Source organism: Ovis canadensis, chromosome 3 (genome assembly GCF_042477335.2).
Source record: "Ovis canadensis isolate MfBH-ARS-UI-01 breed Bighorn chromosome 3, ARS-UI_OviCan_v2, whole genome shotgun sequence".
Lineage (NCBI taxonomy): Eukaryota > Metazoa > Chordata > Mammalia > Artiodactyla > Bovidae > Ovis > Ovis canadensis.
In genome coordinates, this window is record NC_091247.1 from 18,738,373 (window position 1) to 18,764,997 (window position 26,625).

Below are 26,625 nucleotides of genomic sequence, written 5' to 3' on the forward strand. Positions count from 1 at the left end.
AAACGGTCCTTGTCCATGTTGAGGAGTAAGGAGACAGAGTAAACCCCGCTCGAAGGATGGCTCTGCGGCATGGGCTGTGTTCCACCGGGAGCGGTGGCGTCCGTGTCCTCTGACCCTTTGTGGGGAGGGAGAGACCATAGAGCTAGTGGGTGCCAAGAGTCAGGAGGGGTCTCTGGGGGCCTCTGACCTGTGGGTGGAGTAGGGCTCCCGCCTGGGCAGTTGAAGGTCATTTCTCTAAAATCCGGCCTTCATGGGCCTTCTTTACAGTCGCCTCGTCCTGTGGGGCCTTGCAGTCTGGGTCCTGATGTGAAGTTCTGTTCATATAGGGGTGTGTGTGTGTGTGTTTCAGGGTGTCTGTCCATATAGGGGTGTGTGTGTGTGTCAGGGTGTCTGTCCATATAGGGGTGTGTGTGTGTGTCAGGGTGTCTGTCCATATAGGGGTGTGTGTGTGTGTGTGTGTGTGTGTCAGGGTGTCTGTCCATATGGGGTGTGTGTGTGTGTGTGTGTCAGGGTGACAGTGTGTCAGGGTGACAGTGTGTCAGGGTGTCTGTCCATATAGGGGTGTGTGTGTGTGTGTGTCAGAGTGTCTGTCCATATAGGGGTGTGTGTGTGTGTCAGGGTGTCTGTCCATATAGGGGTGTGTGTGTGTCAGGGTGACAGTGTGTCAGGGTGACAGTGTGTCAGGGTGTCTGTCCATATAGGGGTGTGTGTGTGTGTGTCAGAGTGTCTGTCCATATAGGGGTGTGTGTGTGTGTCAGGGTGTCTGTCCATATAGGGGTGTGTGTGTGTCAGGGTGACAGTGTGTCAGGGTGACAGTGTGTCAGGGTGTCTGTCCATATAGGGGTGTGTGTGTCAGGGTGTCTGTCCATATGGGTGGGTGTGTGTGTGTGTGTGTGTGTGTGAGTCAGGGTGTCTGTCCATATGGGGTGTGTGTGTGTGTGTCCATATAGGGGTGTGTGTGTGTGTGTCAGGGTGTCTGTCCATATGGGGGGGTGTGTGTCAGGGTGACAGTATGTCAGGGTGTCTGTCCATATAGAGGGGGGTGTGTGTGTGTGTGTGTGTGAGGGTGTCTGTCCATATGGGGGGGGGTGTGTATGTCAGGGTGACAGTGTGTCAGGGTGTCTATCCATATAGGGGTGTGTGTGTGTGTGTGTCAGGGTGACAGTGTATCAGGGTGTCTGTCCATATAGGGGTGTGTGTGTGTGTCAGGGTGTCTGTCCATATAGGGGTGTGTGTGTGTGTGTGTCAGGGTGTCTGTCCATATGGGTGTGTGTGTGTGTGTCAGGGTGACAGTGTGTCAGGGTGTCTGTCCATATGGGTGTGTGTGTGTGTGTGTGTCAGGATGTCTGTCCATATGGGGTGTGTGTGTGTGTGTGTGTGTCAGGGTGACAGTGTGTCAGGGTGTCTGTCCATATAGGGGTGTGTGTGTGTGTCAGGGTGTCTGTCCATATAGGGGTGTGTGTGTGTGTCAGGGTGTCTGTCCATATAGGGGTGTGTGTGTGTGTCAGGGTGTCTGTCTATATAGGGGGGTGTGTGTGTCAGGGTGACAGTGCTGTCGACTAAGGAAAGCAGACTGATTCAGTCATCAAGCTTCCTTAACATGGAGAATGGGAAAAATGAAGGAAGGCCAGGTTCCTTTCCTGCCTTAACACCTGTGATTCTGTGGTTTGCTTTCCAGCTGTTCTCTGCTCTGTTTTAACTCAGGTTTACTGTCTCAGTGCAGAAAATGCTATAAAGTAAGACTGGGTTTCCCTGCATGCTTGTTAACAGCCCTAAAGTCATCGGGTCTCTTCAGCTTCACTGGCGTGTCCACGAGACCCAGGGCCTCAGCTTGAACCAAAGAGTGGTTCTGCCTGCACTTCAGAGATGACAGCAGGCCTGGTCATTTCTGGTAATCCTTTGCTGACAACATTGGTTCTCATCACTTCTGTTGCTTGAGCTTCCTCTTAAAAGATACAGAGGCTTAGTTTTCTTTAAATGTTGCTGGTTGTCCCAGTTTTCAGCAGATAGTACAGTTATAACCAGCTTTACTAGCGTGGTGACAGCTCAGCTTGCCACACCACCGCATGTTGAGTGAGCGCTTCCTCTTTGGGGTTTTTGCTGCAGGGAGTCCTTCTCTCTGGATGCCTCTTCCTGCCTTTAGCTGCCTGACCTCGATGACCTCTGCCTCCAGCCCAGAAGAGTGGCAGGTGGGGGCTTCGTCCCTCTGCCCGCCCTGGGAAACAAGTCAGCCCTATTTCTTCAGCAGGGTTCCCTGCTTGCTGCAGAAGGCAGACCCCAGCATCCCAGTGCCACCGCACCCGCAGAGCGTTCACATGTGAATGAACCCCCACTGAGAAAGGAGAGAGGCCTGTTTGGTTTGGTCTGGTTTGAATCTGGCTCCTTGTGTAGCTTACCTGTTCAGCCAGCATCTCCCTTAGTGTGCTAATTTATCATCAGGAAAAAAAAGGGGGCAGTTTTTCCAAGACTCGACCAAGTAAACGGGAATCTTAAAAGCAGAATCCACCACCCAGCTGAGAACCAGGTCTTTAAGTCGTGTGGAAGCTTGGGATGTATTCGCATTGTTAGGAAAGCTGGTTTCTTCCCAGGGAGCCGGCAGCCTTTGGTACACAAGATTATTGTCTTCTGTGTTTCAGCAGAGGGGCAATGATGACATCCGGGGTGGATTCAGTAGGAAGCCCAAGTTGGTATTCCCTGTTAGCCAAGGCTAATTGTGTTTTCTGGCACTGGAAAGAAGTTATCCTTGGGACAAAATGACTCTAATTAGATATCCTCCTTGCCAAATTCATCGCTTTGCCACACTGCCAAAGACTGGAGACTGCACCAAGCTGGAAGAGAAAAGTGTGTTGGCTCTTAAAAAAATCTTCAAAAAAAATTTTTTTAATGAGTATCAATCAGGCAGAAGGAAGAATATAAGCTTCCTTTTTAAAAGCCTGACAAATTGGGGAAAAATGGAGTAGCCTGATTAAAATGGAGCCTCACTAATAACCCGTGTCTTCACAGCAGACACTTAGGGCTGTAGGTCTGTTTTCTGCTCCTTCCTGAGTTTTTTCCTACTAAACTAGGGCTCTTCAAATTAGGCCTTCAAGAAACATTGGTATCTGATGAACTAGATGGACCTGTTCCACAGCTGAATTTTTAATGATGGGAGCGTTGCCCCCAAAATTGTAGCATGGAGGGAATTTAATGAATAGAATGTTCTCTGCTTAAAATTTTTCACCCATCCCATGAATTTTTCGGACAGCTTTGCTGACAAGCTCATCATTAATCTGAATGGGCCAGTAGCAAGCCCTTGTTAGTGTAAAACTCGGAACAGCTCGACGTGGTCGGCTTCTGTGTGTCGTGGCCCATTCTCACAGTTATCCTTTCGGAATGGTAGCCACATTCACTCTGTCATCATTCCTATTTCATAGATAGGCACTGGATATTTTTCCAGTGTTTTGTGTATCTCGTGACGCGCTCACAGTGAAGTCAAAAGTCTGTCTTTGAGAGGAGCTGAGTCTCAGTAAGAATGGACCGCTTTCCCAACTGCCCAGGGAAAACGAAAGAACGCAGGTTGGAGGGGGACGGACGGAGGGGAGTGCTCACTCCAGTGTGGTTCTTTGCTGCACTCAGGACACCTAGAGATAAGCCAGATGTGGCTCTGCTTCCCAGGAAGCCGTGTCGAGGGCCGTCCGGAGCTTGGGCTCCGGGGCCGGGCTGCCTGGTTCCAGAGTTGGCATCACTGCTCCCAAACTGTGCCTGCATCATCAGATTTACTGTCAGGCTCCCTTTCTTTGTAAATAGTGGAGCAGTTCCTCTCTAGGAGAATTAAATGAGTGAGTTCTTTAAAAATGCTTTCAACAGTGCCTGCCTCATATAAGCACATATGATAATAACCACAATAACAACAGCAGCAACTGAGTAAAAGTATCTGTTCTTATTCAAAATCATCTTCTCGTCCATGGAAGCGTTTCTGCATTGACCACGATCTGTCATCACCCCTTTCAATGCTCCTCTATCTAGATTCAGTGGACATCAGCACTTGGAAGTAGTCCAGGAACATCCCCTGAGTGCACCTGAACAGTTGTGGGATCCCGAGAGGTAACACAGTAGATGGATGCCTCTTGTGGGCCAAGCCCCTTGGGAAAGCACTTGGTTGCAGTTGTGGTGGTGTGGGCTGCTACAGTAGAAATATACCATTAGGTCTCCTGGTTCCCAACAAGCCAGTTAACTCTCCTGATACAGATCTGAAACTGGATTTATGGTGCTTGGGATTGTCAAGGTGTGCTGGATCAGGCCGAGCATAGAGTCCTGGAGCACGGATTTCTGACAACCTGGGGCGTCTATTGGGCATCTGCTGTGATGGATACCCTGTGATTTCCATGTGAGGGATGAGGGCAGCATGGCCGTGACCAGGAGGGTCCAGCCAAACCCTGTCTGTCCAGCTCCTGCTCACACCCAAGTTCCTTTTATCCAACCCTTGTTCACACTGCCGGGGTCAGCCCTCTTGGAATGGAGGCCCTCACTCTCGACTCCGAGCTCAGTGGAAGTGGGTCTGTAAATGCTGGTCTGCCCAGGTGTGAGTGTGTGTCTCGGTTAGTCCCGCATCCAGGCGTCTGCCACTTCTTGCCTCATGTGGTGGCCTTGGGAAGGGTGAGTAAGAACGGCTGAACTCTGAGACATTTGATTCGGTCTCTGTTTTAGCAGCGTGGTGGGTGGTAAGACAAGCCATTCATACTGGGAGGTTTCTCCAAGATTTCCGAGGGCATTTTGCCATTTGGAATTATTTTTTTTTCTGAAATTATCTTCTTATCCTCTGCCCTTTGCCTTCTGGGAACTAGGTATGATAGTTTTTGAAATGGTAGTAAAGTAGTCATTTTTGCCACGTCTCTGACAAAAGGGTGCTGTGATCTCGTTACCATTGTGCGTGGAGTGGGGAGGGGATACATATGTGAACGAGGGGGGTTTTGTGGAAAGTTCAGTCACAGATGGCTGGCATTAAGGATCATGAATCTATCATCTATCATTATTTCAGAAAGCTGGGGATATGATTTCACCATTATGTTTGTGCCCTGAGATTACTCTCCCTGAAAGTGCTCAGGAAAACACTTTGAGGTCGCTAGAAGCTGATCTGGGAGCCCGTGTTCCCAGCTGATCAGGACGGAGTGCCTCTGGGCTTTGGCCAGGGAGCATTTTGATCTCAGGGAGCCCACTGCCCTTGGACCTCAAAGCTGGCCCAGCATCACTTGTCCCCCTAGATGGGTGGGGGTGTGGGCCCCTGAGTGTCCCTTGCAGGGAGGGTCAGCTGCCCCCTGGGAGCCGAGACCCAGGGACACCCTGCCAGGTGCCTGTGTCGTGCCTTCCAGAGAAAGCCTGCCTTCTGGTCGCTGTTTTTGCAGCTCCGAGACACCCTGTTCTTGCTGCATTTTGATGAGGAATGATGCCGTGGTTTCCCATTCCTTTCCACCCAGATCTGTTTTTGTTTTTTGCTTTTGTCTTTCGACAGGCTAACCGGCCTCCCGCAAAGCTTAACCTGTTAACCTGCCAAGTGAAAACCAACCCCGAGGAGAAGAAGTGTTTTGACCTAATTTCACGTAAGCTTCTTTCTCAGACACTCTGCTGCAGAGAAATTATTTTAAACTCCCGTCTAGGGCATCAACCCCATTTCAAACAGTGCATTTTGGAGAATTGGTTTTCATGGAGAAATGCCTTTTTTCCAGTGACTGCATCCTCTCTTTCCCCCGTGGTGACCACGGTCAGCTTGCTGGTCTCTTGGGTTCAGGACATGAAGCTGCTTCACTCGGGGGCTCTGTAAACCCACCACACCCTCTCCACTTCCCGGGCCTCCAGTTTCCTCTTTGTAAACAAGGAGATTGTGCTAGATCAACCCTCCAGCCTACAGTCCTTTTACTGTGAAAACAGGGCGGCTCTGTCTTCAGAGCTCCTCTGACTTGGGGGATGTTAGAAACGCTGCCATATTGGTGTGATGTGGCCCCCAGCAGAGCCCTTGAGACCCCCAGGTTGGAAATCAATTTGTTTTTCCACCATGGAATCAGCATTTCTGTTCCTGAGTGCTGCTTGTTTTGGGGGCACACCCAGAAGAACCCCACAGACCGCTCCTTTGTGGCGTGAGGCCTCTCAACCTCCCCTGAAGATAAATGCTGTCTCATTAGCCTCCGTCTCTCCTCAGATCGTGAGGCTTTTAAAGACGTGTGTGGAGTTGTATTATTGAGGCTGGGGAGTTTACTATGTAGTTTAACGCTCACAGCCCCCGGGACAATCAAGGGAGACAGGGCAAAGTGAGAAGACCCTGGCCTGATGAGCCTCCTGAGAGGCAGGGGAATCAGCCTCCTGAGAGGCCGGGGATCGGCCTCCGGCCTGACTCTGCCTGACTCTTCCTGCTGAGTGAGTTGCTGGGGGCACACATCACTAAGACACCTCTGTTCTCTTAACACACGTGGGTGGTGGGGAAACACAAGTCAAGCTACAGACGGGCAGCAAGGGTGCAGTTTCGGGTGTGGGTCCACCAAGCCCCCAGGAGCACCCATTCCTCCTGAACCTCACCCTGCAAAGCCAGCTTGGCTCTCTCACCCAGAGAGCCCAGAAGAGGAACAGATGGACTGCTGGCTTCAGTCATTTCCCCACAGGATCCTCCTTTACCCATCTTTCCCCCAGAGGGGGATTGCCGTGCTGATCAAGCTGTCTGTGAGCCTGGCTGCTCAAGGAGGATGTTCCTGTGGCCAGGCTAGCCCTTCCGGGAGCACATCCACCCCCTTGCCCTCAATACCCTCTCCCCTCCCCCCTCATTTACAAATCCAAGTCCTGAGCTGGTAGCCTCAGATCACGTGGTCCACTCATTGGGGTGGGAGGAGGAGGAGCTGGAGACATCTGGGTCAGTCCCCTGAGTGGGACGGACCCTCCGGGTCCACATGGAGGGCAGGTGGCCAGCTGGAGCCCGAGCCCACAGTGGAGGAGCAGCCCAGCCCAGGACCCGGCATAGCAGGGCTCTGACCGCATCCTCTTGCTCTTCTTTTCCCTCTAGCTGAAGCTGCTAGAAACTGTTCTTGGTATAAAGGCATCTTATTTAGTGTGCATGCCAGGGAATTCTTATTTGGCAATCTTCACGGAGAATTTCCCCCACTCCCCACCGTTCACATGCTAGAGCACAGAATTAGCTATAGACGTGGATTGCTCTGCCCCCCACTCCCCATCTCCTTGATTTTCCTCGGGGCCTGGCCTGGTCTGACAGTGAAGTGACTTGGGGAGAATGGAGGGTGTTAGCCTGATGTCAGACTGGGGCCTCTGGACAACCTGCCATGGCTTCTGCTTGGGATGGGTGAGGCCCTGCACTCCAGGTAGACTGGAGGTGGGGAAAATGCCCTCTCCTCTCTTCCCAGCATCAGGCAGCGACGTCCTACTCAGCCACTAACATCTGCACTGCAGGATCAAGTTTATTTTTCTGAACTTGACACGTTCTCTTAAACCCTGTTCCTTTCCTCAGTAATGGGGGTGGGCGTGGGGTTTCCCCTGGGTGTCAGAAGAAGGGCAGGAGGAGGCTGGAACCTGGAGTCAGAAAACCTGGCGCACTCATTCCTACCCCTTCACCTCTGGGGGCCTCGGCCTCCGCTCAGCCAGCACACCAGAAGTCTCCTGAGGACTCAAGCGCCTGCACAAGTGTAATAACAGCGGAGGCTGGAGATGCCGTGTTTGCGCACTTTGAAGGGCACAGACGTTTATTGTGAACCCAGAGTATAGGCCTTGCCTGGCCCTGCCCTGTTGGCCACAGAACTTGGATCTCCCTCACCCCTTTTTCTTTCTTTTTCGTGTTTTACATTTAACTTCTTTACATTGTTTCTGGACCGATTGTAGACAGAATTTCTGTATATCCCTTATCCAGCTCTCCTAATACTGACAGCTTAGTACAGAACTGCCTAATGCCATTAGCTACTTAGTATTAGTCACTCAGTCATGTCCGACTCTTTGCGACCCCGTGGACTGTAGCCCACCAGGCTCCTCTGTCCATGGGATTCTCCAGGCAAGGATACTGGGGTGATCCTATTCCAGGGGATCTGTCTTCCTGACCCAGGGATCAAACCTGCATGTTCTGCATCGCAGGCAGATTCTTTACCATCTGAACCACGTCCGGGCCATGTCTGGAGCTGTGAAAGCCAGGATGTTTGCGTGGCTGCGATGCCCGTAACTGAGAATCTTATTCACGTTTTACCATTTCTTCTGTTAGTGTCCTTTTCCTGTTCCAGGGCTTCACATTGCTCCTGCTATTTCGTCCTAGTCTCCTACAGCCTATAGCAGTCCTGTATCTTTCCTCGTCTTTTGTTACTTTGATACTTTGAAAATTATTGATCAGCTTTTTGGTCACCTGGCTCTCAGTTTGTGTTCCTCTGATGCTTTCCCACAACTGGACTGAGGTTACACATTTTGGGCTAAGAACCCAGAAAGCTTATAAGATCTTTGCTTTAGAGAGGGCTTTTATACTATTCATAGGGCCATAGCAATTGGGACCAACTCTGTAGCAAGTTAAAAAAAAAAAAGACTGGTTCTCTTTAGACTTGAATGGAAGAACCACGGCGGCTCGATAATTTGCATCACAAAGCCACAATTTCCAAGCTAGGGCCTGCCTGTGAAGGGGTGGGAGTACCTGATTGTATACAAATCATTGACTTCCCAGTGGAGTTTAGACTCTTCCCGAGGTTAATTACAAACCACTTTCTTTTGGAATTGTGTGTGAATTACTGTCCAGGCTTACAATTGACAAAAACCCCCTCCTTGCCCTGCAGATGACAGGACGTACCACTTTCAAGCCGAGGACGAACCGGAATGTCAAATGTAAGTTACACAGCAGAGGAACCTGGGACGGGCCATTGTCCTTGGGATTTAACAGAGCGTCACTGTTACTTCTCTAGATGGATGTCCGTGCTGCAAAACAGCAAAGAAGAAGCTCTAAACAATGCATTTAAGGGAGATGACAACACAGGGGAAAATAACATCGTCCAGGAGCTGACGAAGGAGATCATCTCGGAGGTCCAGGGCATGACGGGCAACGACGTGTGCTGTGACTGTGGGGCGCCAGGTGACCCAGCGGCCCCCTCCCAGCCCGGGGGCTGTGGAACCTGTTCACGGGTTTTCGCTATCCTGTCACATGTCCAGTTCAGAGCAGCCAGCCCAGCCTGGGCTTCCTGAACTGTGTGCAGACTGTGTGGGGAGAGGGTGCCTGCCTCCCAGCCCTCATGACAGGCCCCGGAGGGGAGAGAGCTGAAATTTATACATGCTTTCTGAGAATTGAAAACAGAAGCACACAGTGAGGGTGAAGCCGGGGTCACCGGTCACTGTTGGCTGGAGGCTGCGGCTCCTTCCGGGGTTTGATCCATCCTCTCTTTGTACTACGAGTGCAGCAGCTTTAAGCTGCTGTCTAGCCAGTAACCCTGGAAGAGCCACTGGCTTTGTCAGATGGCAGTTTTCCTGTTTGGAAAGCAAAGGGACCGGTCCAGACCCCTTCCAGCTGCCGTGTTCTGTGAAATGAGGTTTTTATTTCTGAGTTTCAATAAAGCCTGCTGGGCTTTCTGGATGGCACTAGCCATAAAGAACCTGCCTGCCAGTGTGGAGATGTAAGAGACGTGGGTTCGATCCCTGGGTCCAGAAGATCTTCTGGAGGAGGGCATGGTAATCCACTCCAGTGTTCTTGCCTGGAGAACCCCATGGACAGAGGATGCTGGGGGTGACAGTGCATAGGATTCCAAAGAGTCAGACACGACTGGAGCGACTTTAACATTCACTGGGGTTTCATTTTTAATGGACAGAAATTATTATAGATTTTAACAAACAGTACTTTAAAAGTTTAAAGAGTTGACTTACTCTTGTAATTCAGATGGAATGGCTTTGGTCAGGGGAGCTGCAGAGTAGTGTTTTCTGAATATTTGTGAAATGGGCTTGGTTAGGATGGCCCCTTACCTTCTCGTTCCTCTAGGTCTATGATGATTTTTATTGAAAACAAAGCAAAGATGGAGTGGACAGTTGAGACATGCTGTGGTGGGGGGCAGGGGGTTCCTGTTAGGTTGGAGGCTGTATTTGGGGGTAATTTGCAGAATTACCTCGTGAGGCCTTGGACCATTAGTAACATGTCTTTGGCAGGAGATGAGGTGGGTAGCAAAAGTAGTAAATCGTACTTTTTTCTTAGATGAGGGCATGTAGTACTTGTCCTTGTAGTACTTCTAAAACACTCTTAAAGAAAGTCAGAGCTACAACGTTTTTGTTTTAAAATGCTAAGACAATGCTAAGACTCTAAAGTATTAATAGCCTACTTTAATATGATATGGCATATTAAAGCTTGTGTCTACTAAGCATGACACAGTTGATAACAGCAGAATAGGTCCAGAAAAGTGGAAACACAGGTGCCCATAAGTGTTTCCAAACTCGGGAAAAATTTTTATAACTTGAACGTTTTAAAAATAACTTCACGATTCACATGACCAAGGTTGCGGTATTTACCTGCAATGAGTTTCTGAGGGCAAACAAGCAGTTCTCAAGAGAACTGAACTTCCAGACTGTGCTCACATGTCCAAGTGTGTTTTATTTTGAATTCAGAGTTTTTCAGTAAACCTGGCACGCAGCAAACCTTTCTTGACTGAGGACTGTGGCACGTGGTTGGGACACTTTCTTGAATAAGTGAACATGCAGTGCGAGCTGGGCTTGAACCCGGGTAAAGGCAGGGCTGCGGTCTGACCCCGCAGCATCAAGCAAGGCCCCTGGTCTTTCTGAGCAAGATCATGAAGGCACCAGCCCTGTTTGCATCCAGATCCTCCTGTATGTGTTAAATGAGCTATTACAGGAAAGCACCTGTAATTTCTGAAGCTCTTGTTATAGGTGGAGGTGTTCCTACATAATTGCTTCAGCCCTGTGCTGAGCAGAGCTTGGCGTCAGCGCATAGTATGTGCTCTCTGCTGGCATTATTAGCGTTTTTGACATACAGACGTGTGAATTAAGACTGTCCCCCATGTGGCACTAGACTGTCCCCTTTGCTGATACAGCCTGGTTGCTGGTGGGTGTGGTCTGTGTCCAGGGACCCATGACCGCTAGAGGGCACTGTGTCCTATGCTACACACAGCCCTGTCCCTTGGGAGTATTGATTAAATGAATGGAAGAATGGGCAGGTGGAGCTTTAGGAAGAAGGGGAATAGATATGTGCATGTGTGTACTGTGTGTGACTTGTGTGTGTACTTAGTCGCTCAGTCGTGTGCGACCCCAGGGACTATAGCCCACCAGGCTCCTCTGTCCATGGGATTCTCCAGGTAAGAATACTGGTGTGGGTTGCCATACCCTCCTCCAGAGGATCTTCCCGACCCAGGAATCGAACCCAGGTCTCCCGCATTGCAGGCGGATTCTTTACCATCTGAGCCACTGGTGGTAGTTAATGATGGATGAGGGTTCCCACTGCACCTAGGATCCCGCTGCATGGTGCATCACAACTCCATGTTGAGTAGTAACTATACAAGAACAAAGTTCTGACCCTGGCCCCCTCCTTACAAGCTTCTGTGTTCCTCGCTGTCTTTGGCAGATCCTACGTGGCTCTCCACCAACCTTGGCATTCTGACCTGCATCGAGTGTTCCGGGATCCACAGAGAGCTGGGGGTCCACTACTCCAGGATGCAATCCTTGACGTTAGACGTGTTAGGAACGTCCGAACTGCTGGTAAGCTTTAGGTCCCTTGATTTTGGAATTTTGGAGTAAACACAGATGAGCTGAATGTGAGGTTTCCGTTTTGGTCTCCTAAAATTCCCCTGGGCCTGGTAGCTGTTGATATTGCCAAGTACATTTGGGTAATTAGAAACTCACGGGTAATCCCTCCTCCTCAGCTACTAGAGGTTGAGGGTTGCAAAGCTTTATTCTTAAATGACTAAAATGGAAGTGAACTCATAAAGGAGTGTGGAGACTGGTGTGAGTGTTGGCAGAGTCCGATTCACCCCAGGCATTGAGAGGACACGGAGTCCAAAGCCCAGAGACAGGAAAGACTCCTTCTCCAGAGATGTCAGCCAGATTCTGCTGAGTCTGCAGTCACTACCTGGCTCAAGCCTCGGGTGGACTTTTTCTCTGCCTCTTCTTGTTTGCCTTTTGGGAGAGCTAATGATACTTGCTTCTACTGCCTGTATAACAAACCAAAAAAAAAAACCCTCTCATTCTTGGTTCAACGATACACATAGCCATGCACTATAGATCACTATTAGAGGCTGAAGCATTTTCTGTGAAGTGACTTTCAGAGCCTGGAGACTGTGGTCCCAGCAGGGAGCAAGTGCTTTAGGGGCACCTAAAGCATGAGCTCTTTGGAGTGTTTTCAAAGTCTGTAACTGCTGATTAGAAGGCAGTATTTGAAGTTCTTTGTTGAGATGGCCAAGCATTGGACAGTAAATATTAAGAGGATATTGATTACCATTGATTTTAATGTCAAGAGCAATAGTCTTGGCAGAAAATCAATTGCTGTGGTCAATAGACCTCTCGAGGGGCCATAAGTCTTATTGATGACCATTCTGGAACTGACGTGTCTGAACTTGTAATGCATTTTGAACTATCTTGTCAAACAAATCCTTCTTGTCTTTCCAAGGAATTCCTTTATGGTCTTCAAAGACAAAGCTGGGAGAAACTACAGTGGGTTCTGGTAGCCCAGTTAGTAGCATCACTGATTAATTGAAGTTTAAAACTAAGCTATATCCTTGGCAATACCCAAGCAGTGTATTCTTTGTTACATAGTACGGTTATTGGTAATGTCATAATGCATACAGGCTCCATCATAGATCTGTGTGTGCAGGCAGTGTCCTGGGTAACTGGAGACAGCGTAGACATGAAACATTGGTAACTGGGGACAGCATAGACGTGAAACCCTCCCGTGTGTTTTCATTGAGCACTGCTAAACCAGGGTAGCTGCTATACAGCCCTTGTTGTTCAGCTGCTCAGTCATGTCCAACTCTTTGCAACCTAGTGATTTAAAAAAAAAAAAAAGAAAAAAGAAACAGTGAGAAGTGTTAACTGGTTTATGTTGAGGTTTAATTGCTGATTTTGCATGAGGCACTTTGCAAAGCACTCTGTGTGTGTTAGTTCATTTGCTCTTCAACCCCGTGGCCTTGGTATATTATCCCCATTTTACAGAAGAGGAACTGAGGCTTAGAATGTTGTAACAAGCCCAAGGTTATGTGTTATCCACACACCAGGTCTGGAGTGGGGGCCTCTTTAGTCAGAGCTCACACTCTTAACCCCCGAGGAGTCACCCCAGGGGGATTACATAAACCTCACTGCAGCCCCTCCGTATCCCCCTCCCCATCCCTGGCAGTGTCTACAGCCAGCTGTCTGGGAGGCAAAGACGTCCCGCTTCATAGTCTGCTCAGTCACATGATGTAAACACTCCCACTGGGGCCATTTTCAGGGCACCGTGTGAGTCACTGAATGAGCCGTAAGAGAGAGATTTGGTCACACATACAGTAAGCTCACCCCACAAAAACACTGTTGTTGCAAGTATCTTCAAAAATAGAATAGTAAGATGTAGTAAAATCAGAAGTGATGAGTTTTGAGGACTGTTTTGTTTTTAGTATAATTTTTGTATTAAAGCCACGCCGTACTGGTTTCAGGATCTTAGTTCCCTGACCAGGGATCAAACCTGGGTTCCCGGCAATGGAAAATGTGGAGTTCTAACCACCAGACCACCAGGGAATTCCTTAGTGTAGTTTATTTGATCGTGAGTTTATAGAATGTAATTTTTAATAATGACTGTTTAACAGCTGAGCTCGTATAAGCTGGTGGGAGCCTGATACCAGCACATCTGTTACACCTGCTTAAACACGTCTCAGAAATTTATCTGATGGTCTGCATGAGACTGTTGCCTACTGCAGAGGGAAGCGCCAAAGAGGGCTGGAAGGAAAATGTTTCCGTCTCAATGAAAGGAAGGGGTGACTTCTGATCCCTGGCTCAGAGCTTCCTTCCTGCCTCTCAGAGCCTCATCTATGTAATCTCTCAGGCGTTTATAATCTGACCAACTCAGCCATTATGGAGAAATCCAGGCAGAGGCCGCTTAACTGACAGCTGCAACTATTTCTGATGTCTAATCTCTGCCTAAACTCCCTTATCTAAGCCTCTTTTCCTCCATGATTATCAGAAAAACAAAGGGGAGAGGCCCGAGTCCTGTGGGGTTTATTCCCACCCTCTCTTTGTCCTGAACTCCAGCCACTCGCAGGAGGAGGCAGTCTCCCCGCCTCTCATCCCAACCCGGTTACTGCGAGCGTGACCCCATGCCCAGGCCCTCACTCCTCAGGTGTAGAGCGTGTCAGGTGTTAGTAACACTTGTAAAGCATGAGCGTTTCAAGCCTTTTTAAAGCACCCGGTTATTTTGTTTAGACAGATGCTGCCTGAACAAAAGATCTCCTGAAGGCTTGACTCACACACATCCTGTGTGTGAATATATGTGTTTAGAATTCCACCTGGTGCATAGTAAGAACTGTCAAGTATTGTCACCTCCTCCTCCAGAAGGATTGGAACAAAACCCTCCCAGAAGAATGATCCGCGTGTCATAACGTGTGAATCCTCCAGCTGGACCAACTGCTCCCTTGTGAGCTTTTCAGGTTCACAGAGCCGTGGTGTCAGGGTCCTGGGCTGGTGTGTTCATCAGAGTGTGTCTTCTGGGGTCGTACATGGTAACTAGACTTTCTGAAAGAGATACGAGGATGAACTGGAGGAGGACTTGCCGGCGTGTCCGAGGCTGCAGCCTGCCCCGAGCCAGGGTCCCGGCCCCACACGGGGGATGCTGTGACATGAGACACAGCCTGGTGGAGACAGCAGAGACATGAGCAGGCAGCTTCGTTTCCTGTCGGCATTGTGTTCTGAATAGACAGATGCTCATCCCGAAAAATGCTGCCCCCATCCCCCCGAATGGCCTCAGCGTAGCCCTCATGATGGAAGTCTTTAATTGTCTAAATTGTCTTGCAAACAGCTTCCCCTGATGTGGTGCTTCACCATTTCTTTTTAAGTTTGTTTTTGTTTCAAGCACGCTGGAGTCCCATGTTTAGTCAAGCGGTTTTAGCAGCATCCGTGAAGGTGGCTGGTTGGCAGTCATCTTTTCTTCCCTTTTCCTTCTCCTGGAATCACTTCTTATTCAGTGGAAGGAAACTGGGGTAATTGAAGTATTAATTTGATTAGTTCAGGGAAGCTGTGCCATCTTAACTGGCGTGTACCAGCTTAATACCCTTAGATGTTAAAGCAACTCTGCTTTCAGAAGGCCTCCTGAAAAGCAAAGATTTTAAAAAGATAAATTTCCTCCTTAACACAGAAGATTATGATTTCAGCTCCGATTTTTAGATCCTTCATAGAACAGTATTGTTGATATGAGACTCCTAGTTTCATATGATCAGTTTCACATTGTAAATGAAGTTACTAAAGAAAACTTCAGTGTTCTGTAATTGAATTTGAGTCAGTAATTTAAAGGGCTTCCCAGGTGGTGCTAATGGTAAAGTATTCACCTGCCAATGTAAGAGACATTAAGAGACACGAGTTTGATCCCTGGGTTGGGAAGGTCCCCTGGAGAAGCGAATGGCAACCCACTCCAGTATTCTTGTTTGGAGAATCCCATGGACAGAGGAGGCTGGCGGGCTATAGTCCATGGAGTCGCAAAGAGTCAGACACAGCTGAAGCGACATAGCATGCATCCACAGTAATTTAAAAATCATCTAACATCAGAGAATGGGGTCAGAAACCCCAGGAGCCCACAATCCTGATTCAAGCCCGTTTTGTGACCTTCTCATGCCTCCTTCTCCTGAGGTTGTTAACAAGCTATTAAATGTAAAGCAAATGAACTAACAGCTGCATCTGTGAGACAGGGGAGAGGAAAACCCTCAGAAACTGAGAGCCTCCTTACAGATGACACCGTTGTTTTACTTGGGGCTGAATTGAAGCCATTCAGGCTACGAAGAGCAACAGGAAGTAGCAGCGTCAGCCCCCATTTACTAAGTGACTGTCATGCTCTAGACATCGTCCCAGGTCCTTTGTCTTTTCTAGCCCGAACAAGAGCTCTGTTTTAAAAAGGTGGCTGAAAGGTTTATTCTTATATCACAGTTATGAACTTTTTAAAAACCGCAAACCCTATCAGAAAAAATTGAGCACCCAAACCTAGACCTGTATGTGATGTATAGTTTCATTTGTCTTACTTACTAAGAAGTGTATTGTATACTTCATAAATATATCTAAAGTAGAAATTTTAAAGGCTCAGGAGAAACATACAATTTTTTTCAGAGTTTTTTTGTGTGTGTTCCCTTCTTTGGAGGCAGCAATTTAGAGCTCACTGCTGTTTCTTAGCTCTGCCTACAAGGGTCAAGTTCTTTCACTTTCCCAAAGCATTTTTTGTCCATCTGCGTGCCATGCACTGCAAGCTTTCCAACCTTCTGGGACCTGAGGGGGCCCAGGAGATGACACCCCATTTTCCTACGTTGATTTGGAACCGCTTGAGAGACTGAAGGTCTGATTCATTGTTGAAAATCGCTGCATCTGCTGACCTGGTTCCCACGTGTTGGGGCAGCTGAATCCCAGACTTGGACTCGGGGCCCAGGCAGGGCCAGAGGGCAGACCCACCCTACACTGTATCCTGAGGGTGTCCCAGGGGTGTCCGTCCTTGGGAGCCCCTCGGGCAGGGAGGTCTTTTCTCCCATTGTCCACTCCTCTCCTCCGGGGCATAAGTACAGGAAGACAGAATGTCTCAGGAATGGTGACCTTCCACCTGGAAGCAAGAAAACGGTACCGGAGGCTCCCCGTCCTCACCCAAACTCTGGAAACCATCTCTAGAGAGAACCTACAGCCCCTCTCTGGCTCAGGGGCCCGAGAGGGTAGGTGCCCTGGGCCTCCAGGAACGTGTGACTCCCGGACCCCGTCCTCAGGTGCTTTGTGCGTCAGGGAGACACAGTCCCAGGGTGTGGGGTGGGGGGTGCATCCAGTCCAGGCCCCTGCTCTCCCACCATCCTGCTGTCTCCATTCCAGCATTGCTGGTTCAGCCCTCATTACAGGTCCCTTCCTTTGCTTTTTAGTTCACCTCTGTCTTGTTAGACTGAGCCCCTTGGAGCAGGCCTAGAGCCCAGCCTGCCCGAGGGCCCCATGTGTGTTCTGGCCATCCCTGAGGCTCAATTCCCTGACGACATGGCTTGTGAATGCCCTGGACCCCCAAGATCTGCTGGGGCCCTGTGTCCCCTCGATGAGGCCCCCTGTCCAGGGACAGTGCTCTGGGAGCAGAGGCTGTGTGGGTCAGGGCTGGTTAACCCACCTTCCTGCTGCCCGGGCTCCTGCCCTATCCTGCTGGGCCCCCGTCTTCTTGACATGACGCTGCCCCCTCCATCTGCAAACGCTGTGCTTTGGCTCCTGGTTCCAGAGGGCTCTCCGCAAGCTGGACCATCCACTAGGACTCGACGAGGCTGTGAGGTGACCCATGGCCTGCGCTGGGCAGCTGTGACGCACAGCCTCACACGCACAGCCCAGTGGTGGCCCCCTGGACCAGCTGGCCCCTGTGAGCCGGCCAAGCCCAGCAGAAGGGAAGCAGCTCCCGATTCCTGGGAATCCTCCTCCTCCCCTCACCCCCTCCCATCTGCCCACAGCCCAGGGGGCTCCCGGGAGCGGCGCGGGGGTTCGTCCTGTCACCCCCCTGAAGGCAGTTATGTTTGGCTGTGGGACGCTGTTCATGTTGAGCAGAGCGGTGGGGCCTTAGCAGGTGCCTGGCTCTAAACCGGGGCTCCGATACCGGGGTTCAGTCTAGATTCTCAGTACGCCGCATCACCCACTGTGGCGTGCCACTCTGATCTTCAGCTTTGTCTCCGGAGACAGAGCAGTGAGGCACCTGGAGTTTTGCCACCAGAGACCCCAGGGTCAGGCTAGAGGCCCAGGCAGGGGCTCCTGAGAGCCTGGGGCTCAGGACATCCTGAACTTGGTTCACAAGGACTAGGAAGACTCAGAAAGCCTCCCCACCCCGATCATGAAGCTGGCGTGTTTCTCTGTCCTTCGCACCACCACCCTCACCCCCGACCCCCTCTCCATGTCGTGTGACCTGCCACCAGGAAGCATGGCCTTCAACCCAGACCCCTTGGCTGTTCCTTCAGCCGTGCCCCTGAGAGAGGCTGTTCGGGCACAGCCCACTCACCTGTGTCCACGTGGTTCACTGAGGGCAGAAGGCCCAGAAGTGTCACTGCTCCCACTGTTGTCGTTTTCAGTGTGGGAATGGGAAATGAAAATACTTGTTCACTGCAAAGCACTGGGCCTGGTGTTCCCGTTCAGTTTCTTTGTTTCATTAGATGCTGAAGAACCCAGTCTCCATCGGGTGTTGAGCAGGGTGTTGGGGGTGGGATGAATAAGTCCCTGTTCCTAAGACCCCAGTCACCCGATTTGCACTGGGCCCGGTGTTCACATTCGGTTTCTTTGTTTCGCTAGATGTTGAAGAATCCCACTTTGGCCAGGTGCTCAGCTGCGTGCTGGGGGTGGCACAAATAAGTCCCTGCTCCTAAGACCCCAGTCACTCCGGATATGCACATCCGTTCGGGAGTGTGCCAGGTGCCACGCTGCTGGGGTGGCCTGGCTGCCACCAGCCATGGTGTTTACGTGTTACCCACCGCATCCAGCACAGAGCCTGTGTCAGTGAGCAGTGATGAAGCCTGCTCGTTTCTAACTAGGTCAGGGGGTTGATTGGCAAGTGAGAACCTTACCTTGAAACAGACACATTTTCAGTGCTTTGGTGTATTGAATGCTTTCACGTAAAATCCCATTTTATCATTTGCAGGCTGGCAAGGTAGGTATCATCCCCATATTTCTATTAAAAACCCAAAGCTCAGGGAAGCCGCCTTGCCTGTGGTCACAAAGCCAGTAAATAGAACCATGATTGAACGCGAATCTTGGCTTCCTGGCCAGGTCCCCCCCTCGCTGGCAGGAGTAAAGGCTGTTAGATCTCTCAGCCAGAGCGCAGGTTCTTCTTGGGGTGGGAGGTTGGGGAAAGAATAGAAACTTGAGTTGAGCCGAGTTCCCGCTCCTCCCCGTCCATGGAGGCTTTCTGTCCAGGGGACGTTTTACAAGAGCCCTCTGTAACAGGCGCTCTTGTCTCTGGTTTATGGGTACCTCTGGGGTTTGGGTTTTGTCCAACTTCATTAAAGGCAAACCACTTTATTGCTCTATTTCTTAGCGACCATTAAATAAATCATCAGCTGTGTGAGTAGTGTGGAGCGGTAGAAGGTATTAATAATTGAGTGCACTGAAACAGACTTTTGTTTTTGCAGCTTGCCAAGAATATCGGGAATGCAGGCTTCAATGAAGTCATGGAGTGCTGTCTCCCCGCTGAGGACTCAGTCAAACCGAACCCGGGCAGCGACATGTACGTACGCGGCTGGCGGGTCTCGCTCGCTGAACAAAGGTTGGCTTGCCCCGGGCCCCCAGAGGCAGGGGGCACAAGTCTGGGTGTGTCGATTGTTGCTTCTTTAAGGAAGAAATCAGCCTGTGTTATGTGTAAAGTCTCTGCAACCCTTCTGGGTGTCTAAGTGGAAATTTGATGTGGCAGTTTTTCTTAGAAGCCATAAGCAAGCAGATTTCCCTGGGCATTGGGGGGGAACACTGAGTGTCTCCCTCTGTGTGGGCACAGCCTTGCCTCTGCCTCAGGGCAGGGTCGTCACCCTCCCACCTGAGTTCTCTCTGAATTCTGAGCCGCTGAGAGGGTGGGTTGTCATAGATACGTGGTTATATCTGGTCCTCAGAGCAAATGTTGAGTGTGTTGTTCCCTTCAAAGAAATTTTTGTTTCTATTTTAACTGTTGACACAAAACCTGATGAGGACTCGTCGTGCACCCAGCTGGCCCACTGAGGCAGAGCTGATAGCAGGGGAATTTCCTACCAGTCTTACCGTATAAAGCATAAACCACCCAGGCCACACACTGGTCCTCGAGAGAGGTGATGGGTGACCGGGGGTCAGGGCAGTGCCTGGCCTGCCCCCCAAGGCTCCAGCCCTGTTCTCCCTGGGTGGCCTGTCTGCTGCACCAGGCCTGGGATGGTTTACCCACTCTAGCAGGGCATAGTGAGGCAGATAGGGGTGGTCCCAGGCCAGTTCAGCATTTGAGTGGTATTGTTGTTCAGTCTCTCAGTCGTGTCCAACTCTTTGCAACCCCATGGACTACAGCACGCCAGGCCTCCCAGTCCTCATCACCAGCTCCCGGAGCTTGCTCAAACTCGTGTCCATCGAGTCAGTGATGCCATCCAACCATCTCATCCTCTGTCGCCCCATTCTCCTCCTGCCTGAAATCTTTCCCAGCATCAGGGTCTTTTCCAGTGAGTCAGCTCTCTGCATCGGGTGGCCAAAGTTTTGCAGCTTCAGCATTAGTCCTTCCAGTGAATATTCAGGGTTGATTTCCAGTCAGAGTATGTTTTGGCAGGAAAGGGGAAGTGAGAAATAATATGCTTAGGGACTTCCCTGGTGGTACAGTGAATAAGAATCCACCTGCCAATGCAGGAGACACAGGTTCGATCCCTGATTCTGGAAAATTCCACATGCCATGGAGCAGCTAAGCCTGCGCTCTGCAACTACTGGAGCTGGCACACCCTGGAGCCCGTACTCTGCAAGAAGAGGAACGACTGCAATGAGAAGCCCCCACTCGCTGCAACGAGAGGAAGCCTGTGTGCAGCAATGAAGATCCAGTACAACCAAAAAAAAGAGGAAGAAATAAATAATTTTAAAAAAAAGAAATATGTACTCAGAGAGAAGAGAAAATCCATTCACTGAGACAGCCGTCCCCTGGGAGTAACCAGAGCGAGAGCTGCTGGCAGGGCTCCCCCAGGTGTCAGGCGAGGACCCCGAGCAGTGGTGGGGAGAGGGTTTCATGCTGTGGGGGCGGGTCTTTGGAAGCCAAGGTCACAGGATCTGTGTTCTTTGCCCTTGGCTGAGGTGACTTCGCTCCAGGGAGGGAGCTTAGACAGACTAATGGAGGAGAAGGTATCAGGAGGTGAGCGTGGGTGGGGTTGGATTAGCGTCAGTCCTCGTCTGGGTCCTGGAGCAGATGGCGGTGGTGTGACATTTCCTTGAGATTGCACAAGGTGTGATTTTAGATTCCAGGCACGGGACTTACTGAGTTGGTATCCTCTCCTAACAAGGATCTGAGTTCCAAGTCTGTATCCTTACCCAGACCTGGAGAGACAACAGGGAGGCGTAGAAACCTGCATCCTTGCCCACCGTGGGAGCTGGGAGGGTTCATCAGCTTCCCGGGGCCCTTTTCCTTTAATAGAAAGCAGAGGGACAGCCGTCCCCCTGCTCACAGAGCCGCTGGAACGTACATCGAGTGAGGGGGTCACTTACCTCGTGCTTGGTTGGTGTTGGCTGCCCTTGTTGCTCACTGTGGGCATGGGTGCTGAGGAGTTCGGGTCCTCTCGAGGCAGGTGTCCGTGGAGAGGTCCCTTGACATGGGCTGACTGGGTTACGAGAAGGTCTGTTAGGACAGAGACGTCATGGTCCCCTGGGGCACTTCACTTACTGTCTCATAGACACCTGCTCTCACAGTGAAGGGCGTGGTCTCCTGAAACCCTGTAGTATTGATCCACTTTGAACAAAGTATAAGACGTGGTCACTGATTTCTTCCAAGTACCAGGGGTGCTTTATAAAAGCAGAGCATTTGTTTATTTTGGGGGGAAATGGTTCTAAAAAGTGAATCCTGTCTGCATGGGACTCTTGGATATAAATGTTCCATCTACATTGAGACCCAGCCCCGGCCCCCAACCTTGGCACCAGTGAAAAAGATGTTTACTCCCCTCTTTTTTTTTTTTTTCAAAATGAGGGCAGATGACCAACGTGACAGCAAACTGGCACCCACGTGGATGCCCCCTCAGCTGAAACCAGTTGTGGGCATAGCTCTGTTTTAAAGCATCTCATCCCACTTTACATTGTACCTAGGTGTCCACATACTTTTCTCTAATAAATCTCACCTTACTCATGTTTGCATGTTCTACCACAATATGTTGCTTGTGATGGGAAATATTCATACATAAACAATGAATCAGTGAGTCAGAGGTGAAGCTCTAGCTCGGTGACTACTTAGAGAAGCTACTATCTTACTTCCAGATTAAAAGGAGTGCACTGCTCCTGGCTTTATCTCAAAGCAGCACACCATCTGCAGATGAATCTGTTGAAAGGGAAGCCAGAGACTGTCTCATGGCCTGTGAATCCCCAGATGGATTTGCGGGGGGGTGCTGAGAGATATAAATAGGCAGGAAGCAGGGAGCTTCCTGCTCACAGAGGCCAGAATCGTTTCTCTCCTGTGATTCTGGGCGCTCACGCATGCCCTGTCCTTTGGAAGTATAAGAAGCCTCCCTCTCTGAACGCATGCCAAACACATTATTATTAAATTCACTGCTTTCCTCCAAAAGCCTTAACCTTTCCCAAAAAAAGAGGGGGTGGAGGGGTCACACTGGCAGAGTCAACTTCCACCCCAGGAATCCGTGGGGCATGCCAAACACATTATTATTAAATTCATTGCTTTCCTCCAAAAGCCTTAACCTTTCCCAAAAAAAAGAGGGGGTGGAGGGGTCACACTGGCAGAGTCAACTTCCACCCCAGGAATCCGTGGGGCCTGGTGTGGCCCAAACAGACCTGTACCTATGCTGGTGGAGGGACCACCTTCTGGGTTTGGGACCCAGAGCCTGGACAAGTGGATAAAACATTTGAAAAGTATAAGGTCCAGTTTAGCACTAGCCCCTTCCTGAGGGTTCGTAGTGATGCTGCCCCAAAGTGATTATTGGAGCCATCTAAGCCTTGACACCTGTCCAGCCCTGCCTCCCGTCATAAGAGACCTGTAGAGTTTCATCAGATGGGTTGTTAGTTTTGTCAAGCCAGGACAGTCACCAGGCAGCAGCCAGAGCATCGCTCTGGCCAGGAGCCCTTGCAAGGAGAGCTCAGTCCAGCGGAGCAGGGCGGCCCTCGGAGCTGCCAGGCTGCTGGAGGGCCTGGGCTCACATTCACAACGCTGTTACGAGGGTCAGATGGACAGCACAGCTCCACCTGACCTGTGGCCTACAGTAATTGTCCCCCATGGGGGACACATGTTGAATCCCCCAGCACAGTTCACGCAAGGCAGCGTCTATGGACACCTAGGTGCTGGTTTATTAGGTGAAGCTGGCAAAGTGTTGTGTGCCCCTGCTGGGATCCTGGAGTTGACCCACCCGGTCCTGAACCCTGGTGGGCTGCAGCAAGGACCCACGTGGGTCGACCTGGGGGCCTTGGTCCCTGACGATCATAGAAGCAGGTGCAGTGGGTGTAGTCCTGGTCCCAGGGTAGGAGCGAGTGGTCCCCCAGCCAGGAAGAGCCGGTGGGTTCCCCCAGCGCCTCTTCACTCCGTGCTGCCCTGGTTATTGCATACAGAATCCTGGGCCGAAGGCCTCAGTGTGCTGTCTCCGTCTCTGTGATCCCGCAGAGGCCTGTGAGCAGAGTCATCAGCTTGTGCACACCTCAACTGTGTGCTTTTGCACAGAATAAGGAGGTTTGAGTCGCTGGCCCAGAGTTACCAGGGTGGGGGTTGTGGGGGGCAACACCTTGATCCGTGCTGAATTTTTGTCTTTGGAATTTTTAACAATTTGGTTGACATATGACTCACGTACCATCACAGTTCACCCATGTAAAGTACAGTTCACTGGCTTCTGGTACATTCTCAGTTGTTATTCCGTCACCACAAGCAATTTTAGAACATTTTGTTCATCCCAGCACAAAGCCCTGTACCTGTTAACCATCCCCTACTCTGTCCCCTTATGCCCCTGCCTCCCCGTAACACCCCCTCCCCCCAGCCTGGGGCCACTGCTCCCCCGCTCCCTATCTCTACGCATTTCAGTGAATGGAATAACACCATGTGTGGTCCTTAGGGTTGGCGTCTTTCATTTAGGATTTCAGGGTGTTTCCAGGGTTCGTCCATGTGAGTGCTTCATTGCTTTTGTGGCTGAGTCATACTCTTGTTATGTGGACACCACGTCTTTTTTACCTGTTCCTCAGCCGATGGACCCTTATGACTTGGTTGTCGTGGGTGATTAGCGTTTACTGCCCCTCAAACACAGTGTCTAGGCTTTTATTGTTGCTGTTGCTGCTTATTATGGTCCTTGGAGTGCTCAGTCCTCTGGACCAGGAGCCGCTGTTTTTCTTGCTCCGTCTTTCAAGTTCATCAGTACTTTCCAAGGCCCCAAGGACCTGCCGGGAGTGCGGCCAAGTGTCACCTCGTGTGCTTTGCCCAGGCTGTGTGCATTTCACAGATAAGAAGATTTGGGGTCACATACTTGCCCAGGGTCACTTGACAGTCTACGGCGGGGGAGGATTTTGGCTCCCCTGGAGTTGCTGCTGCTCTCCGCTCCTGGGAGAGGTGGGGTCTGTGCCCACAAGGCCAAGTTAAAGCCAGGAAATAGACCATGAGGATGGACAACTCGTTTGATTTCATGGGGCACGTGGGGAACCTGGCTGCCAGGCATGGTGCCCACCAACAGGAAAACAGTCTTCCCTTGGAGTCTGCCAGTCCCCCCAACCCGGCTGCTTAGCCCTTAGACCCAGTCCTTGATACCCCCTGTCTTGGGTGTCCAGCCTCCTGAAAGTGCTAGAGGCAGAGTGGACGCGGGTGCTGCAGGAAAGCCACATGCCGCCTGCCTCCTGCTCTGTAATTTTCTGCAGCTGCTGCTTGTTACCATGTTGTTGTTCAGTCGCCAAGTCGGGTCCAGCTCTTTGCCACCCCATGGACTACAGCATGCCAGGCTTCCCTGTCCTTCACCATCTCCCAAAGTTTGTTCAAACTCAGGTCCATCGAGTCGGCGATGCCATCCAGCCATCTCATGCTCTGTCACCCGCTTCTCCTCCTGCCCCCAATCTTTCCCAACATCAGGATCTTTTCCAATGACTCAGCTGTTTGCATCTGGCGGCCAAAGTATGGAAGCTTCAGCACCAGTCCTTGTTACCATGAGGGGGTGGGATTATTTTTAGCTCATTACAGATGAATGGATGTTACGACCCTTAATCATTTACAGGGCAGTTATGTTTGATTTCAGGAACGCAAGAAAGGACTACATCACTGCCAAGTACATTGAGAGGAAATACGCACGGAAAAAACACACGGATAATGCGGCCAAACTTCACAGTCTTTGTGAAGCCGTGAAAACAAGAGACATTTTTGGATTACTTCAAGCATATGCTGACGGTGTGGATCTTACAGAAAAAATCCCACTGGCCAATGGACATGTAAGAAAGGACCTGTAAAAACAGAAAGGGTTGGGGGGGGGGTTGATGGGGAGTGACAAAGCAGTGTCATCAAAAGTGCTGACAGTGTCATGAAACACCCTGAGAGAAGAGGCAGTGAGTCCTGGGTGAGAGGAGATTTGTGGTTGATTCTTCAGCCAAACTGTAGTGGCAGCTCTGAGAAGAGAGTCCATCCCCAGGGGAAGGAGACCTAAGCTTCATTACGCTGATGATTCAGGGAGGGGGTCAGAAACCTTGAGAGGACTTTGCAATGAAACCCCCGAATTTCTCATTCTTTCCCGGGGAGGGAGGAGGACTAGGACCAGTCTCTAAATGATAGGCAGTCTCTAAATTCCCAAGGGCAGAATTTGCCCTGGGGATTGGCTTCCCTGGTGGCTCAGCAGCTGTAAATAATCTGCCTGCCAGCATAGGAGACTCAGGTTTGATCCCTGGGTTGGGAAGATCCCCTGGAGGAGGGCATGGCAACCCATTCCAGTATTCTTGCCTGGGAAATCCCATGGACAGAGGAGCCTGGCAGGCTATATACAGTCCATGGGGTCGCAAGACACAACTTAGCAATAGGTAACAAGTTCTAGAGATGGGTTTTTCAAAGGACAGACTCAGAAGCTTTTAGAAGAGAAATACACGCTTTCACTCGCACTGGCCACAGAGCTGAGTGCTCCCCTTGGGACTCTGGAATGTTTCTGTTTGGTCTTCAGGAGCCGGATGAGACTGCTCTCCATCTTGCCGTCAGGTCTGTGGACCGGACTTCTCTCCACATTGTAGACTTTTTAGTTCAGAACAGGTAGGTGTCCTGAAATCAGGGCCGGTGTTTGATTTTGCTCCTGGGTGTTTCTGGGGAAGGGATCAGGGATTGCCTCACTGCTTCTGCGATGTGGCCAACATGCTGGAATTTCCTCAGGTGTGACTAGGAGTTATGGGACAGTGAAAGGGCTGCAGGTGTGGGGTGTTCCTGCGCAGTCTTAACCACTCTTGGTGTCTGCAGCATCCAGCTTCCAGTGTCTGGGGGTCAGGGGGACGCCCCGTGAATAGGTCTGCTGAATTCCAAGCCCCTGGAAAACAGCCTCTGGCTACAGCCCCCTTGATTGTCAAGTGGGGAGTGGTCCCCAAGAGGTCAGGCAGGGCAGTCCCTAGGCTTGGCCTGTGAGATGGGGGGTGGTCCCCATGACTTCAGGCAGGGCAACCCCCAGCTTGTCCTGTGGGGTGGGGGTTCCCATGACATCAGGCAGGGCAGCCGCTGGGTTTGTCCTGTGAGGTGGGGGTCCCATGATGTCAGGCAGGGCAGCCGCCAGCTTGTCCTGTGGGGTGGGGGTTCCCATGACGTCAGGCAGGGCAGCCCCCAGCTTGTCCTGTGGGGTGGGGGTCCCATGACGTCAGGCA

General features: G+C 50.7%; 1 protein-coding gene across 2 annotated transcripts in view; it reads left to right on the top strand.

The window, feature by feature from the left end:
- The window catches only part of ASAP2 (ArfGAP with SH3 domain, ankyrin repeat and PH domain 2), a 157,211-nt gene that overhangs the window by 110,912 nt on the left and 19,674 nt on the right, over nucleotides 1–26,625 (top strand). For both annotated transcript variants that reach the window (XM_069582563.1, XM_069582564.1), the window contains exons 12-18: nucleotides 5,489–5,576; nucleotides 8,778–8,826; nucleotides 8,904–9,070; nucleotides 11,552–11,685; nucleotides 19,269–19,363; nucleotides 25,038–25,227; nucleotides 25,944–26,029. In XM_069582563.1, the coding sequence (XP_069438664.1) occupies nucleotides 5,489–5,576; nucleotides 8,778–8,826; nucleotides 8,904–9,070; nucleotides 11,552–11,685; nucleotides 19,269–19,363; nucleotides 25,038–25,227; nucleotides 25,944–26,029 (809 nt within the window). The remainder of the gene's footprint in view (nucleotides 1–5,488; nucleotides 5,577–8,777; nucleotides 8,827–8,903; nucleotides 9,071–11,551; nucleotides 11,686–19,268; nucleotides 19,364–25,037; nucleotides 25,228–25,943; nucleotides 26,030–26,625) is intronic.